Source organism: Octodon degus, unplaced genomic scaffold (assembly GCF_000260255.1).
Source record: "Octodon degus isolate 3935 unplaced genomic scaffold, OctDeg1.0 scaffold00298, whole genome shotgun sequence".
Taxonomy (NCBI): Eukaryota; Metazoa; Chordata; class Mammalia; order Rodentia; family Octodontidae; genus Octodon; species Octodon degus.
The window spans coordinates 1302995-1319315 of NW_004524874.1; the positions used below are offsets into that span (position 1 = coordinate 1302995).

A 16321-nucleotide genomic window follows, 5' to 3' on the forward strand; every position below is an offset into this window, starting at 1 on the left:
ATAGATAATAGATGATAGATAGATAGATAGATAGATAGATAGATAATAGATGATAGATAGATAGATAGATAGATAGATAGATAGATAGATAGATAGATATAATTGGTACAGGGTCTCATTACTCACCTCAGACTCATAGTGATCCTCCTGCTTTCAGCATCCCCAGAGATGGGATTACAGGCATGTGCCACCACACCTGGACTCAGTGGCTGGCTCAGGGCACCTGGGCTGGTGCTGCGTATGGTGCCAGGGATTGAACCACAGTCCTTGCACTTACCTAAGCAAACAATCTGCTGAGCTATCTCACTGGCACATTGGGTCATTATTTTAGATGGGCACAATTAGTTGCTACAACTTGACTACTCTTATTGAAGAATCAGAAAGGAGACTGGACGTGGTAGCAGGCACCTGTAATTCTAGCGCTTGGGAAGCTGAAAACAGGAGGATCACTACAAGTCCGATCTGCATAATGAGACCCTGAACACCCCATAAACCTTGTACCAATTTTAAAAAAAAAATCACAAACTGCATTACTTCCACTTCAAATTATTGAACCAACAGGACATTCATTGTGAGTTGTAAATTCCACATAAGGATCTCTTACTAAAAGAGAATTCTGTCCATGCTTCTTAATTATTTCCTAGGTCTGTGCTTCCTTCAAGATGTTTAGAAGTGAGTAGCAGTGCGCTACTACTTAGTTCGTGTTTCACCACCGTTAAAACATACAAAGTGCTCTGCTAACTGGGGAAGTGAGTGGGTTGAAATAGAACCAGTATGATCTAAGCCCTAGTCCATGTGGGAGGAAATCTCCCAACACATTCAGCTGGGAAAGGTACAGAAAGGATCACCAGTATGCAAAGGGCACTGGGAAATGCCCTTTTTCTCATGTTGAGGATTTGAAGAGAGTGTGACTCTTACTGTGACATCTGCATGTCCAAGTGAAAGAATGGCATGCTGGCTCTGCCTGTGAAGTGACAACCATCATAGTAGTTTTTCTTGGGGCCAGTTTCCTGCAAACACTTAAACTAAGGGTGCAGAATCTGTAAGATGTGTCATATATTTAGCATATGCAAAGCTGATTAACATTTCATTTATAATATTCTTACCATAATCACATTTAATTAGCATTAAGAATTAGAGGGATAGGGCTGGCTAGATAGCTCAGCAGATTAAAGCACCTGCTTAGGCAGATGCAGGGGCTGGGGTGGGGGAGTCGATCCTTGGCCTGATGTGTGCATCCCATCCCTGGGGAGTTCTGAGACAGCAGTTGAGATTAGGCATGGTGGCACATGCCTAAAATCCCAGTGCTTGGGAGGCTGAAAAACAGGAAGGATCACTAACAGTACAATCTGCATAGTGAGACCCTGTAGACCCTGTACTAAATACATTTAAAAAAAATTAGAGTTGCTAAAGCTTGTAAACATGAGATCTACAGAATGAAGTTTCTATATATGAAATGCTCAGGTTAGCTTTTCATAAAGATAAAAGAAAAGTTTTGTTGTTGTTTTTCTTGTTGTTCTTGTTGTGTTTGTTCTTTTATAAAAGTGAACCTGAGTAGAATTATAGATAGCTAATTCTTCCACAAAAAAAGAGAAATAAATATTCACAGAAAACTCTTTGCTTAAAGGCTTAGGGTGCTGGGGGAGTAGCTTAATGGAAAAATGCTTACCTAGAATGCAAGAAGTGCTAGAATTAATCCTCAGCATCATGGGGAAGGATTGCTTAGATTCGGTCTGAGTGATTATTAATTAATCCAAGTAACTAATCACCAACATTGGTTGCTACCTAAAATTTGATTGTGTTCACAAATGGCCTATATTTACAGTAGGGACACAACGTGAAGGAGTGTCCACTAGCTCCCTCAGCCAGGTAACAATTGTGTAGCAGCCACCCTGGGATACAGGTATGGATCCCCTTTTAGGTTTAATTTTTACTTTAAGACCTTATTGATACTTACTAATTCTATAGAATACTAAGATCCATTTTGATATACCAGTGCACCCATACAACATTTAGATGATTTTCATCCCCAGGAACTTCCGTTTCATTCCTCCCCCTTGGTCTGATCAATCTGTAAAATCCAGTTTCCTGTCATCTTTCCGAGTGTAGATGAAAATTTTGAATCCATTGGCACCAGATTGGGGGGGTACTTAGGGTATGGACGTTTACTGTCAATACCCATAGCAGTAACTGGGGCCAAGGAAGTTGGTCACTGGAAGGAAAGCAAAGTGTAGTGACAAGCACCTTTATCAATTATAAATGAGATAGACTCACCCTCCACTGGAAGAGTTACCAGGATTTCAGCATTTAAAATGTTCCCTGGACCTTGTCAGTCTTCAGTGGCTAGCCAAGCAAGATGCTCTGGAAAGGAGCTGGTTGGGGATCCTAGGGTTGTACCCCAGAGCTATCAGGTGTGGGCACCATCCCTGGGCAATCTGATTTCCAATGTAGAGCCCCATGAGAAGAACATTACTTGGGGGTGGAGCCCCCTTTTGGCTCAGCAAAAAGAATGATTTTGAGTTATCAGCCAAATCACATCATCTTCGACCTTCGGTGTCTCAACTATCCATAGAACACAATATCTACCCAGAGTTATTATGAAACCAAATAAATTGCATCAGCCACCTCACAGTGTCCAATACTTGATAGCTTCTCAAAATAGTTTCATTCCCTTCCCTGTGAAAGAGGACTGCAGCCAACACTTCATCATCTAAAGACATCTGGTGGTTCCACAGCCTGTTGTCCAGCCAGAGAGATTCCTGTGACGTCCAATATCTTGTACTCTGAATTTTCCATTCCATAGTAACAAAAAGAAAGTGAGCCAAAGCCAGGCTTTCTTAATAAATGTTAATGTCATTTTCTATGCCCTCTGTGTTTCATTCATTTATGCTTGCTTGTACAATAGAAGTTAGGAAAAAGTCTGTCATTAATATGTTTCATTGGTGAAGAAACAAATGATAAATAAAACATCAAAGAATTTTTCAGAGCAAAACACCAAGAAAAACAAAATCCCCCTTATGTTAACAGTATGTTTCAAATAGTCAAAAATATCTCAAGATTTTAAGCAAGGAGTAGTTTAAACTTGTTTTTCAAATATTATTTGAAAAGAAATAGGCTGAAATGATCACTAGAGGATGTCACAACATGATAATCTATTTCTGAAGTTTCACTACTCTTGTTCTTGCTATGAATGATGTAGGAACTTCTGAATTTAAAAAATATAAAACACAGATGCATGAGTGTATTTTCAGTGTATATTTTCTTTTTCATGTCTTCATATTGCTTTTAGTAGATCAATATTGACTGGTGTGTTTGTATTTAAGAAATTGGGTTTGAAAATTGTGTAATTATGCAGATATATCACTTTTAATGTTTTAAGCCACTGAATTCCAAAAGGAAGGATACCTGCATACTAAATTACATTTAGCCATGCAGAACTGCTGATAAGCAAAGCTTAGTAGTTTCATGAATTGTTGAATCAATTCTCAGCCACATTCTGAATTCTAGAAGTATTATCCCCCAAGATGAATGGAGAAGACAGGAATAACAACTTGATTTGACATTACCATGCAGAGGTGGCAATAGGATCTGGGGGAATACTTGCTTTGATACACAAATGTACTCACTTTACTTGGCAGGATTTTAGACACTATCTCAGAAGCCATGGCACTGTCATTATGACAAGTCTGCCCTTCCCGTTCTCAGTCTGAACCACAGTCGTAAAGCAGTGAGACTTATGGGGTATTATCTCAAAAGCCAAAGGGCTGTAAAGAAAAAAGTTGCTAGCAGGCACTAACACAGGTGTCATGACTCTTTTCAGGTAGTAGGTGTTACCTTGAAGAAAAAGTGGCACTGTCTTCAAAAAAGTGACCTGACCCTGGCTTTGGTGGGTTTTTCTGCAAGAAATAAAAAGCACCGCATGTGTTTATTATACATCCTTTCTAGCTGACCACTGCTTTGTTCTAGAGTTCAGCATGAAAGGACTAATTTGTTTTCGTTTTGATTTTCTTTTTAGTAAAATGGCATGTCCGTTGCTAATTCTAGCTACTGTAGTTGCATATGTAAAAAAATATCTCTATATAGTTTATGGATTGGTAGCATTTCAAATAAATGACATATTGAAAACTCGACCTAAAATTTTTGAGATGCTTATCAATTGACATTTTTTTCTTAGCTCAAGTCTGAATTATTATTTTTTAAATTATATCTTGTAACATTAGATTTGTTCTTATAAGTATAGTAGGAATTTGAATATAAGCATGCCACTTTGTTTATTGCTGTGTCATTAGAACTTCTTGGAGCATGGAAGGACTTCCTCAGCAATGATTGGCTCTTTTGAAAGAACAAGCTGCAAAATTCTTTGTTATAAGCCATATAGTATATTAATGAGCATAGCTTATAAAGGTATACTAATCTTATGGCATGCAATGTTTCAAAGAAATAATTTTGATATCTGAAAAATGTAATTTAGTAGCATCACAATAACTCTTTTCCCAGAATTCAGAATTATATGCATTTCCATTTGAGGAAGTTTATATTGTTTCATTAAAGAAGAAACCTGGAATCATGCACCCTGATTTGTTATACAATGAATCCTAAAATTCCCTTTATTTTTCCAGAGATCAGTTATTCTAGGATTGTGGCCACATACTCTTTTAGAACACATATAAAAATTACTACCAATATATCTACTGAATAAAATCTCAAGTATCTGATACATCTTAAAAAATAATCCATTATCCTTCATTAAATGCTAGTTCTTAAGTTGAGACAAACTCTCAGCCTTGTAAATAGATTCACACATTAAAAAATCTATAAACTCTTCAAAAAGTTTTTCAGTGTACTCATAAATAAAGTTGCTACTGGCTACATTTTAGAGAGTCAACGCCTGAGGAAAATGGACACTGTTTTGCTCCCTGGAGTGAACCTGCCTTCTAAATACTTAAAGCCCTTGGAAAGCCCAATATAATATGTAATTCTATCCCTTTTTGTTGCATGGAAACTATCAAGATTGTTAAGCTCTGGAGTTGATATTGACCTTAGCTCGTAATTCCCTTTGCAGACAACACATCCCATATGTTCCTTTTTCTTTATTTCCCTACCTGTGATATCTCTGTATGCTACGTTCATATTTTAAGCAGAATTATAACACATTCATTTATATGTGCTCTTAGAAGAAAGTGTTTTCCTCTGGAGAGGATCTGCCAAGGAACTGAGAAAATACTTTTTTGTTTGTTTTTGAAGTATTTAAGATTATTTAATTTTTACATAGTATGAAGTTTTTCCAGTTCAGTTTGAAAGGTAATTTTGGTTTTCATAGACTATATATACTCTCAAACATTTAATAATCTGATAGATTCAAAAGTCAGAAAACCAACAACCCATATTACAGTTCGTGATTCTGCTCTGTATAGAGACAGAGAAACAGAGATAGATCAGTCCTTCCATATTAATCATCTTTTGCTTCTGGATTTATAGGGCTCTCTGACAAAAGCCATTTCTAATTCTATTAAAATCTATTGGCTTCAGGTGCTGGAGAGATGGCTCAGTGGAATAAGCACTTCCCTGGAAAGCGTAAGGGCCTGAGTTCAATCCCCGGTTCCACCAAAAAAAAAAAAAAATCCAATGGCTTCAAAAGCGTTGAAAGTGGAAAAAACATTTTTTTAATCATAACCCTACTATTTTCATAAATCAAGTTGGGTGAACTCCTAGTATGTCAAACCGCCAAAGAATTCTTAGAGATTCTTGAAACATTTTTACACATTTGATGATTAGCCCACTAAAAGATGACAAGGACTCCAGAGACCACCCAATCAAAGTCTTCTGTGAGAAGCAGACTCTGATCCTAATCTCTCTCCCAAAGTCCAATCCTTCAAAGTATTTAGGGATTATACAATAATAATTTATAAATGCGTACACCAGGCAACAGCTATTGTTTCTAAATTAGCACTATCAAAACTTTTGTTATGCAAATTGCCTTAAAATACATACCTGTAAAATACTATGTTAAAATTAAATATACTATATCAGGTATAAAGGTGAAAAAGGAGGTAGAAGTTCACAAGTAATCTTTTTTCAGATTTTCTGTGTTTTCTCCTCAGCCAAAAGCCTCAAGATGCACTTGCTGCAGCAGCCTACCTCTTCATTTATGTTGGATTGCTCTTTAAACATTAGAGTATCTTGTAATAAAATAAGTCAAAGATTTCTCCTGACACAGTCGTTGTTGATTTCACTGTTATAGGGAAAAGGCTCTAGGGCGGCAGATAAGGCTGTTGCCATGGTGATGAAGGAGATACCGAGGGAGGAGTCTGCCGAAGAAAAGCCCCTCCTTACTATGACATCACAGGTGGGCAGACCCGTAGGGTTCCTGTAGGAAGCTGACATATGTCAATATATCAGACTATGTGATCATTAACTAGAAAAAAAAAAAAGTTAACTCTGGAACCAATTTTTTTAAAGACAGTTTCAATGAAACAACTGTACAAATATAAATGCAAAACAAAATTGCTAAAAAAAATTACTTAGTTATTTGCTCATGGATTTAAATTTTCATTACTCAACATTAGCTTAAAAAATATACATGCAAATACTGTAAAACATGTTGTTTCTGTAAAAGGAGTCTCATTAACAACTTTGGGAAACAAATAACAATCAAGCTAATGGTACATTTGAACGACAACCAAAAAAAAAAAAAATCAAATTCCTGTGAATAAACACAGTTATATTGTATACATATGTCAGTTTACCAGTAGAATATCTAAATTTTCTTAAATGTTAAATATATTTGTTGTGACTATGCATACTACATACTTGTCTATACATATTTATGTAGATCGCTAATTTACAGGAATGAGCCAAAAGTCCCTGAGTCCCCAAGAAGAAAATGGCATTTGTAACCCTGCTAATACTTAGTGAACTTGACAACAACAACAACAAATCATCTCTATTATAAGTTCATGAGGGCCATTTTCAGGATTTCTTATAACAAGTGCAGAAAAACCTGTTTGGATCTGTATACTAAGACATGCTGAGACTGTGGCTCCTGTATGTCCTCAGGGACTTTGAAACACCCTGTAAAATCTACATAAATATATAATATGCTCATCACCACTCTGTGGAGCTATCAGTTTTAAACTTTTCAATTAGAAATATTTTTACTTGCATCTATCTTATAATTTAGATTAGAATGTTATTTTAAACATTTCATTTTTTCCATAATGCAATAATAAATGCAGTGATTCGGTTCCTATTATACGCACATGTCTCGAATTAGAAAAAATGTCCATTTACAGTCCTCATGAAACGCATTTATACGAAAAGCTAAATTATGGTGACTTATTTTTAGACAATCAGCAGATCCTGCTCCAGCTGCTGCCAACATGTGTGGTTTTATTTTATTCTAAATACTATGTTGTAAGTAATGAAAATTATAACACTAAAATTGAATAATTTTTAGGTTATTAAAGATTACCAGGACTTTGGAATAAGTGTTATGTTATCAGGGTTTTTTTTTCCTTAAATCCATAAAAAGAGACACTTCTCATGACACTTGATAATAGTTGAAATTTGTCTTAAATTTATGAAGTTCTAATTTACATAGTAGAGCAGATGTAGCTTGGTTGACTCTCTTGTCTATCAGAGTCAGACCTCTGTGAATCCCATGTGTGACATATTCAATCCCCACTCCCTCAGGTGCATAATTAGAGGTGTGAACTACTTGGTTCAGAGAATTCCTCTCGGAGAATTCTTGGCTAACAAGAAAGTCGTCTGTATCTTATCTATTGATGTTGGCACCATTGTGCTACAACGTATCATCTCAGGACATCACAATTTAGGACAAGTTTTGTCTCCTAAACCATGCATTTCTTATGCACTTTTCAGTAATCTTTTTCCAGATATTCAAAATCACCATCATAGCCTAAACTTGATTTAGAAATTTATTGCAAAATATTTTTACTTTTTTAATTTAAATTATTTTTATTATTACCATTGTCTCATATTCAGAACATGTGTGTGCGTCAGTTCCTTCTTTAATCCCTGTCTAATGTTGCGTTGACTGTTTTGAGGTACCTGTTAGAATTTTACTGCATGAAAGGAGTATGATGCTTTCTCTGATACATCATACTCTATTTGCCTACTGGCCAGTTTGTGAATCAACAAACAGAGAAATCTGATTCATAGAATTTAATGCACCTGTTGTGGTAATAATTTTATGGAATTGATTCAGTGACAGCTGTAATACAATTATTTCAGTCAAGTGCAGTTTTATTAGTTGATATACTTTATCCACTATACACGAATAGCTTTTTCCCCGCCATGCACCAGTGGCATGCACAAGCCAAAAAGAAGCAGCATGATCTAAAAAAGTGAGTACTTCCCATGGCAACCACAGCATCAGTCCACATACCATGACACATTCTTACTTGTGATCCTTTGTAAGTGTGCTAGTGTCTTGCCACGTGTCTGTCCCGGTGTCTCCTATAAAGCCCCTTATGACATAGTACTGCCTACTGCTGAATATATCAACTCATCTTCATCACTAGTACGTTGATGCCAGCTGCTTGTGTCAGATTTCAGATATTTCTGAAGCTAATTGCTGCTTTCTAAGTAATGTCTTTGAAACAATTCCAATAGGTAGAAAACAGAGTAAGTCAATGAAACACTGGGTCTTTACCTCATTCAGTTATTATTCATTCAATAGAATTTAAATGTAGAATAGTCCTATATTCCAGTGTGTTTTAAATTATGTGCTTATTGTGGTATGCCCCATAACTTTTAGAGGGGTTTAGCTAAACACTCTCCATTGAAGCCATCATTAGTACATGAAGCAAACTGAACAAAGAAGAAAACTTACCTGAGATGACCTGAGCTCAGAAACTTCTGGACTGCTCCTGAGAGTTGCTCTCTTTGTTTAATTTGTTAATTCTGTGTCAAAAAAAAGCTTGCATTCCTGCTATCCTAAATTGAGACTAAAAACAGAATAGTACATAAAACAAGTATGCATCGATGAAAGTCCCAAGAGGTAAAAATATGTTCTAGTCACTGAGGCCTTTGAGGAGAAAGCCTTTGCAGACACGCACTGTGCAATGTGACAGCCGTTGGTGGTGTGTGGCTGCTGTGCTCATTCAGCCCCTTGGATTTGAGATGAGCTTTAAGTACAAAACAAACACTAGATTTTGAAGACCAAATTTTAAAAAGTTGTGCAAACTGTCACATTAGTTCAATCCCCGGTTCCACCAAAGAAAAAAAAATCTTATATTAACACATTTAAATAATAATATCTTAGATAAAGAATATTGACTTAAATAAAAGATTATCAGTAAAGTTGATTTCATTTGTTTCTTTTCCTCTTTTTTAAAAACAGTTACTGGATCATTTTAAATTTCAGGGTACTCGTCATACTCCTATTAAGCAACACAACTCTCAACTCTAATAAAATAAACAATTTGAATTTGACAATTGGAGGAAAAAATCTATGTGCCAGAAGATTACACATAAAAAAATATACTTATGAGAGTGAGGTGACTTTAGGGAGACTTATTCTCTGGGAAGAAACCTGAAAGTTTCATTTTGAGCTTATCCCCTGAATACTTTTTTTTTTTCCTAGCAAGATTCATCCCACTCATTTTCCCTGCAGAACGCAGGGTCTTAGAACTCTGTCCCCCATCCAACTGGTTAATGCACTTTATTTTTTCTTTACCCTCAGCTCTTGTTTTTCTGTCTGTTTCCACTCCTCATTCCTCAACATCGATTTAACTGTTTTGTCTGATAAAGATAAAAAGAATGATGCCCTTGATTGGAAGAAAACTTTCAAAGTTACTAACCATGGTCTTGTTGAAATTTCTACTATTAACACAAAACGGTTGCCTCAGTTCTATTCTCCTGCCTACTTTAGTGTTAGTAGTACTTAAAGCACAATAAATGGTAGCTGCTCATTTCCCTACAAATGAGCATCCATTTCACAGGTCTAACTATCCTGTTTGGAAAAATGTCTGTAGTCAGTTTATTGACATTTAGATCAAGTAATTTTCAAAAGTTGAAAATTACTATTAGCCTATCCTTTACAAGAAGAACATCGAAACTAATACATAAGAACAAATCTGTGCTACGGGCCAAGTACTACCAGCTCATAGGAACTGAATTCTGTCCGCTGTCAGAATTACCATGACAGAGCTCCAAAAGTTTGGCAGATTAATGATAGATGGTAATGATTCAGTTGTCTTGCCTTTCAATAGATTCAGTTAACTTCATTAATTCTTACAATATAGTCACTATTTTGATAGACATTACTCATATTTATAAGTGTGGCTAAGACCATGACCACAAATAAGTAGTTCTATGATGAATCATATAATTTACAAATAGCATTTACCTTAAACCAACAGTGTTATATACAAAAGGCATTTTTAAATGCACAAATATATGCCTATAAAAAACAAAAATTTTTCCATCCTTTAAATAAGGTAAAAAGATACCACATCTTATTACAAGTTATTAAAATCAATATTGTAAGTATGAGATGTTTTTCAACTGTTTTTAACTTCTTCTTAAAGATAAGTTCACTTATCACTTAAAATTATTCTTGAAGTAATAAAATGCATAAAAATATGGTATTTTACTTTAAAACTACAGTTCAGGATCAGAAGTATATCTGGGGATATAGCTCAGTGGCACAAGCACCTGGCAAGTGCAAGGTCCTGAGTTCAATTCCCAGTTTAAAAATAAATCACTAAAAAAAATCATTAATCTGAACCATATATTTATTTAAAATGGGTTATTGGCCTTAATTTATAATAAAAATTATTTTCCTTTCTTGTCAGTTTTAGTGATATGATATTACAAACTTTCCTCTCAATATTTTTGAATGAGGCAATATATTTCTCTGAAAATAAGGAAATCACAAGACAAGAAATATAAATGTAGAGTAAAGTTTAAATAACAGACAATATTTTAAAGTAAAACCTTGGCGAAAAAGACCCTGTATCTTAAAACGTATAAGAATTTAATTTTTAAATGTTTAAACTACAGTAATTCAACTAAACCAAATGTATTTTCAGATAAAATTTTAAGACAATTATCCATTAAAGCAAGAAGACTTTCTTTTTTTTTTTTTTTTTTTTTTTGTGGAACTGGGGGTTGAACTCAGCCCCTTGCGCTTGCCAGGCAAGCACTTATTCTACTGAGCCGTCTTCCCGGTCCCCCATATTTTCTACGTTTGTCTGGAGATTAATATTAATAACATCAACTGACTAGTCTAAATATACTGTAATTCAGTTGAGGTAATTTGATTAAAATACATGATTACAAGGAAGGTCTTTTCACCTTTTGAATCCTCATGGACAAGAAGGCCCCTGCTTGCACCTTCGCAGCTATCTTCCTACTTCTACATCTTTCTATGTGCAGTGTTTTCTCTCAGACCTTCCAGATCTGAATTTATAATCCATGAGAGAGGTAGTGGGTTAAATCTCACAGTGCTGTTTGTCTCCCATTCACTTAGTCCATGTCCTTCCCGTTGCTGCAATGAGTGGGACAAGCATAAGCCTTTATTTCCACTTTGTCCCCTTTATGCATTCATACTTGGCCTGTTTGGCTTTTGGACTTAAGGCTTGGTAGAAGCCTCATGATTGGAGTACCTTTGGGTACCACCAGGTTTCTGAAATTTAAAAGCTGTGACACTGGGGAGAAATGCACTTAAATATGTAGATTAAAAATCTTGGAAGACACTTCTAAACACTTCTGAGGACCGCAGAACTTTTGGTGAATCATTCAAACTCACCATAAAATTGAAGATGCAAAATTTACCATTCAGCTAAACCGTATAAAATCAGAACAGTTTTATGAAATTGCTATCGGATTAAAAAAAATGAATATGGTTTCTACCCTTGGGAAGTTATAGTCCAGTAAGAAAGAAAACAGATAAACTAAAAATTATGATAATGAGTAGAGTATGGGAATGTGGAGATAATTTTAAAAACACTCATTGCCTGGAACTGAAGAAGGCTCCCAGTAATGTCCCAGTTAAATGGAGTCCAGGAAGAGAGATAAGAACCCGCCACCATCAGATGGGCTTCAGGTGTGTGCATGCACACACACATGTGCATGATTGGAGGAGTCAACCCAGGGCTCTGTGGATACCAAGAACACTACCAATGAGTTATATTCCCAGCCTTCTAGGGTGGTCTTTGAACTGATCCAAGTATTGAGAAGACAGAGCAGGATAAGAAAGAAAATTTAAAACTGTAAAAATAATAGTAATAATAACAAAAACCTTAGCAACTAGTGAAGTAGGTTTCCTTAACTCATCTATGACACAGTAAGGCCCCAACTTGTGAATGAGTCTTTTCTGGGAGAACATTCATAAATTGGACTCGTTCATAAGTCCAACAAAATGAGTCTTATACACCTCTGACACAAATGTACCATGCATATGTCTTTGTGCTCCGTGGCACACTCTCCACATCACCCTGTTTTTGCTCTTGCTTTTGGACTTCTGGGCTCTGACTGAGCACTGCACCTCTGTACGCTATGGCACTGAGCCGTAGGCAAACCACAGCGCAACTGTGTCAGTGCCCAGCACACATCTGGGCTACTCCTGCAGTTTGCTTGCATCTACCAATATTACTAATGTGAGGTCTGTTCATATCTGAGAAAGTTCAAGCTAAAATTTTTGTAAGCTGGGGACTTACTATAATCCAATTAAACCAAAATTGTACTCACTTCAACTCAGTTATTCAAAAAGAATTAGAAACATTCAACTTGCTTTTCATACTTTTAAAACATAAATATACTTTATCCCTAAAAACTGAGATGAGGGGAATTCACAGTTTTTTCCCACTGAGGGAAATAATTCTAAGAGAAAGTCTCTAAACCTTATGCTACCAATGAATAAAGAAAGAATAAATGGCATACAACTTGGAAGTGAAATTTAGAAGGACTGCTTGGGGCACTTAGTTTAGTTTGGAAAGTTCCATGACCTAAAAGACTTAGCTATTCTCAATTCACCAAAGGAAATAAAAAACCATAATCTTATCTGAAAATCAAAAGAGGGAAGTGACATGGGAGAAGGTATGCATATGTGTAGAAATAAAAATAAAATGGTAATTCCTATCTCCAGATAACCCTAAATCCATGCAACTGAAGACACAATTTAATTGGACTCTTCAAGATAGATATTTTTATGTCTTCAGTTTCTGCCCAGTCACTGTCTCATTTGGCAGCCACTTACCGAACTCCTTTGAAGCTGTGATGGATCTAAATATGAGTGTGATATAGTTAGTCTCTGACCTCAGACTTTGTAGGAAAAAAATTAGCTTTGTAAGAATTCTTGCTTCATCTTTCATATCTTGATCAAAGCCAGAACTCTTCCTGTTTAGTTCTGATTACATGTCCATGTTCCTGGTCATTGGGCCTTCCATTCTCTTCCCCTGGAGTCCTGCTGGTTCCCCATTCCATCTAAACCATTTCCCCTACAGCTAAATCGGGCTCCCCCCATCTCCCCACAGCTAAACCAGGCTCCCACTAGGAAAACACTGAGTCATCCAGTAGTTTGTTGTACATTCTTTGATTTGCTTTTGGGGGGAAAAGCCACAGGATCACCTTGATGACAGGAGGAGGGCAAGCACAATGCTTCCATCACTCCAGATGTGCACTGTGGCCAGAAACACCTTCAGTGGACATAGAAGAGACGCAGACCCCAAGAGGCAGAGACCTAGAAGACTAGAGAAGCCATGTCTTTGTCTCCTGGGGCCCCTAGGCTCTCTCCAAACAAGCTCCCTGGAGACCTTTCTTTCTAATGATGAATGCTAGAGGTGCTTTCTGCAGAAAACACAATAAAAATTTGAATGAGATTTTTTTAATTCCTTTGATAAAGTAGACTTGCCTGAGAAGACAGCTCTCTCATTGAACTGTGCCTTCTCTTTGTTTTTCTATTTAGATGTTTTTGTAGACAAAGTTCTTACTTTCCAGAATTCCTTCAAATTTACAGCTTTTCAGCACTGAGAACTGAAAGTACAGAAATCAACCTATAGATAACTTAAGCTTATTCTGCATATAAATTCAAAAAATTATAGGGATAAATTCTTAGCTCTTCTTTAAGGAAAGAGTACAAAGGACTTTCATGAAATATAATTTGTATTTATCCACATAAAAATTATTTCATCCCTAATCTAAAATCAGAAATGCTCTCAGTGTGAAGAGCTTTAAATATCAACATGAAAAAAAAATATCAACATGATACCATGAGTGGAAAAGTGTACACCAGATCTCTGTGATGAGTTGCAACCAGATCAGAATCAAACTAAAAATATTGAATAAAATCTCCATCAGACTCTGTATATAAATTGTATATGAGGGTTTAGACTTGGGTCCTATCCCTAAAATACCTCATTTTACATCTAAATCCAAAACCAGCCAAAATCTGAAATACCTGTGGTCCCATGAATTTTGCAAAAGAGATCATCTATAATTTTTAAATCGTAATTAGGAGATCCAGCTATTCTTAGTTATCTGTTAATTTTTCTCAGACAAACAATGGTTATCAAGGACAAGCATGTGGCATCTTACCTGCATTTTCATGGTCGAAGTCTAAGAAGTATTGATGGAGTCTTTCCGTCTCATACCCGTTAGCCAATGGGTCAGTGAGACCTAGAACCAAAAGACAGTAAGCAAGTAGCACACATGCAAACCTGTTAAAATAACTTCTACAAGTATAATGTAGCACCATATTTAATAGTGATTTTCAAACTCCATAAATACTTACAAGAGCAGAGTTCAGCTCTTCTCTGGTACTGTGAAGTCAGAGCTATGTCACTATAGTGACATTACACCAGAAGGAATCATGACATTAAGTACGTATGATTAAAAGAGCAACTTATACCAGGACTTGCACATTAATGAATAGTTCCTTTGCAAACTCTTACAAACTCACAGATTTTTATCTGAACCAATGATGTATAAGATACATAGGCTAGGATACTAATCACATTTTCAGAAGCACTCACAGAATCATGAAGCTGATCCGTTTTTTCATTTTTCTAGTGCATTATATTCTATACCAGTGCTTTAAAGTAAATGTCCAGATAACAAAATTGACTTTATGCTAAAAATGTTGTGCATTACTCCCAAACTCAAATAGACTGTGGCATTTATAAAAATTCAAATATATTCTATCCCACAAACATGGGAGGTTTATAGCCCATCTGCATTTAAAAATGGTTCAATACAAATAGTATGGATGATACCCAAGAAAGTTCAAATTCCCAAAACCAAATGTAAAGGAATTCATCGTTCCACTCACAGGCCAAAGGGGCATCAAAGCAAACAAACAAATATCACATGCTCCTAGTGAAATTTAAACACTTAAACTTAACAATAATACCTGTTTCTATAAATTGGATGCTAAAAGAATATTTCCAATGTTTCTCTCTCAGTGACATCCAGAAATTATAAAGTACTAAAATCAAATGGTCAACTCTGTGTAAAAATCATAAGCTCTGATGGAGATCTATTTTTCTCATATTTAAATGACAACATGAATATGTTAAAGTACTAAATATGCATCTTGGTTTCAGTCTCTTCATGGCCATTACACACTTCCATGTTGTGCTTTGAGAAAAATAGAATTGTATCTTTTCATATATTATTATTTAGGTCCTTCTTATCTTCATTGCTATTGCACTGATAACTATGCCAAACAAGCAATGCATTAATAGTGAGTAGAATTATAGAAAATATTTTGATTTGGTAATATTCCAGAGTATTTGGTTGCTTATATTCTGTCTATTAAAATAAAATATTAAAAATAAGTTATTTTTCTTATAACAAGTAGAAAATTAAATGGTCATGCCTAAAATTCTAGGCCAATTTAGGGAGCAACCATTTGTCTATCATAAGTATATTTTATTTTTTAACCACTGAAAGTCTAGATTCAAGGGGATGGGGATATAGCTCAGTGGCATAAGCACCAGCCTGGCAAGCCCAAGGTCCCTGTTCAAATCCCTGTACCACAAAAAAGAAAGAGAGAGAGAGAGAGAGAGAGAGAGAGAACTAGCTTCAAAAAGGTACAGGATAAAAGACCGGCCAAATAGCTCAGTGGATTAAAGTGCTTGTTTAGGCAGAGCACAGTGGCCTTGGTTCAATCCCCAGGGTGACTTGCTGGCTCCGCCCCCGCAGAGCGCGCTGAAACAGCAATTAAGACTGGGCATGGTGACATACACCTGTAATCCCAGCTCTTGGGAAGCTGAACACAGGCAGATTACTAGGAGTTCAATCTACATAGTGAGACCCTGTAGACCGTGTACTAAAACTACAAAAAAAAAAAAAA

The 16321-nt window shown here is 35.9% G+C and overlaps 1 protein-coding gene across 7 annotated transcripts in view; it reads left to right on the forward strand.

The window, feature by feature from the left end:
* Pex5l (peroxisomal biogenesis factor 5 like) overlaps positions 1-16321 on the forward strand; it is a 270061-nt gene that overhangs the window by 129619 nt on the left and 124121 nt on the right. For all 7 annotated transcript variants that reach the window (XM_004647278.3, XM_004647280.3, XM_023707559.1 and 4 more), the window contains one exon: positions 6242-6346. In XM_004647278.3, the coding sequence (XP_004647335.1) occupies positions 6242-6346 (105 nt within the window). The remainder of the gene's footprint in view (positions 1-6241; positions 6347-16321) is intronic.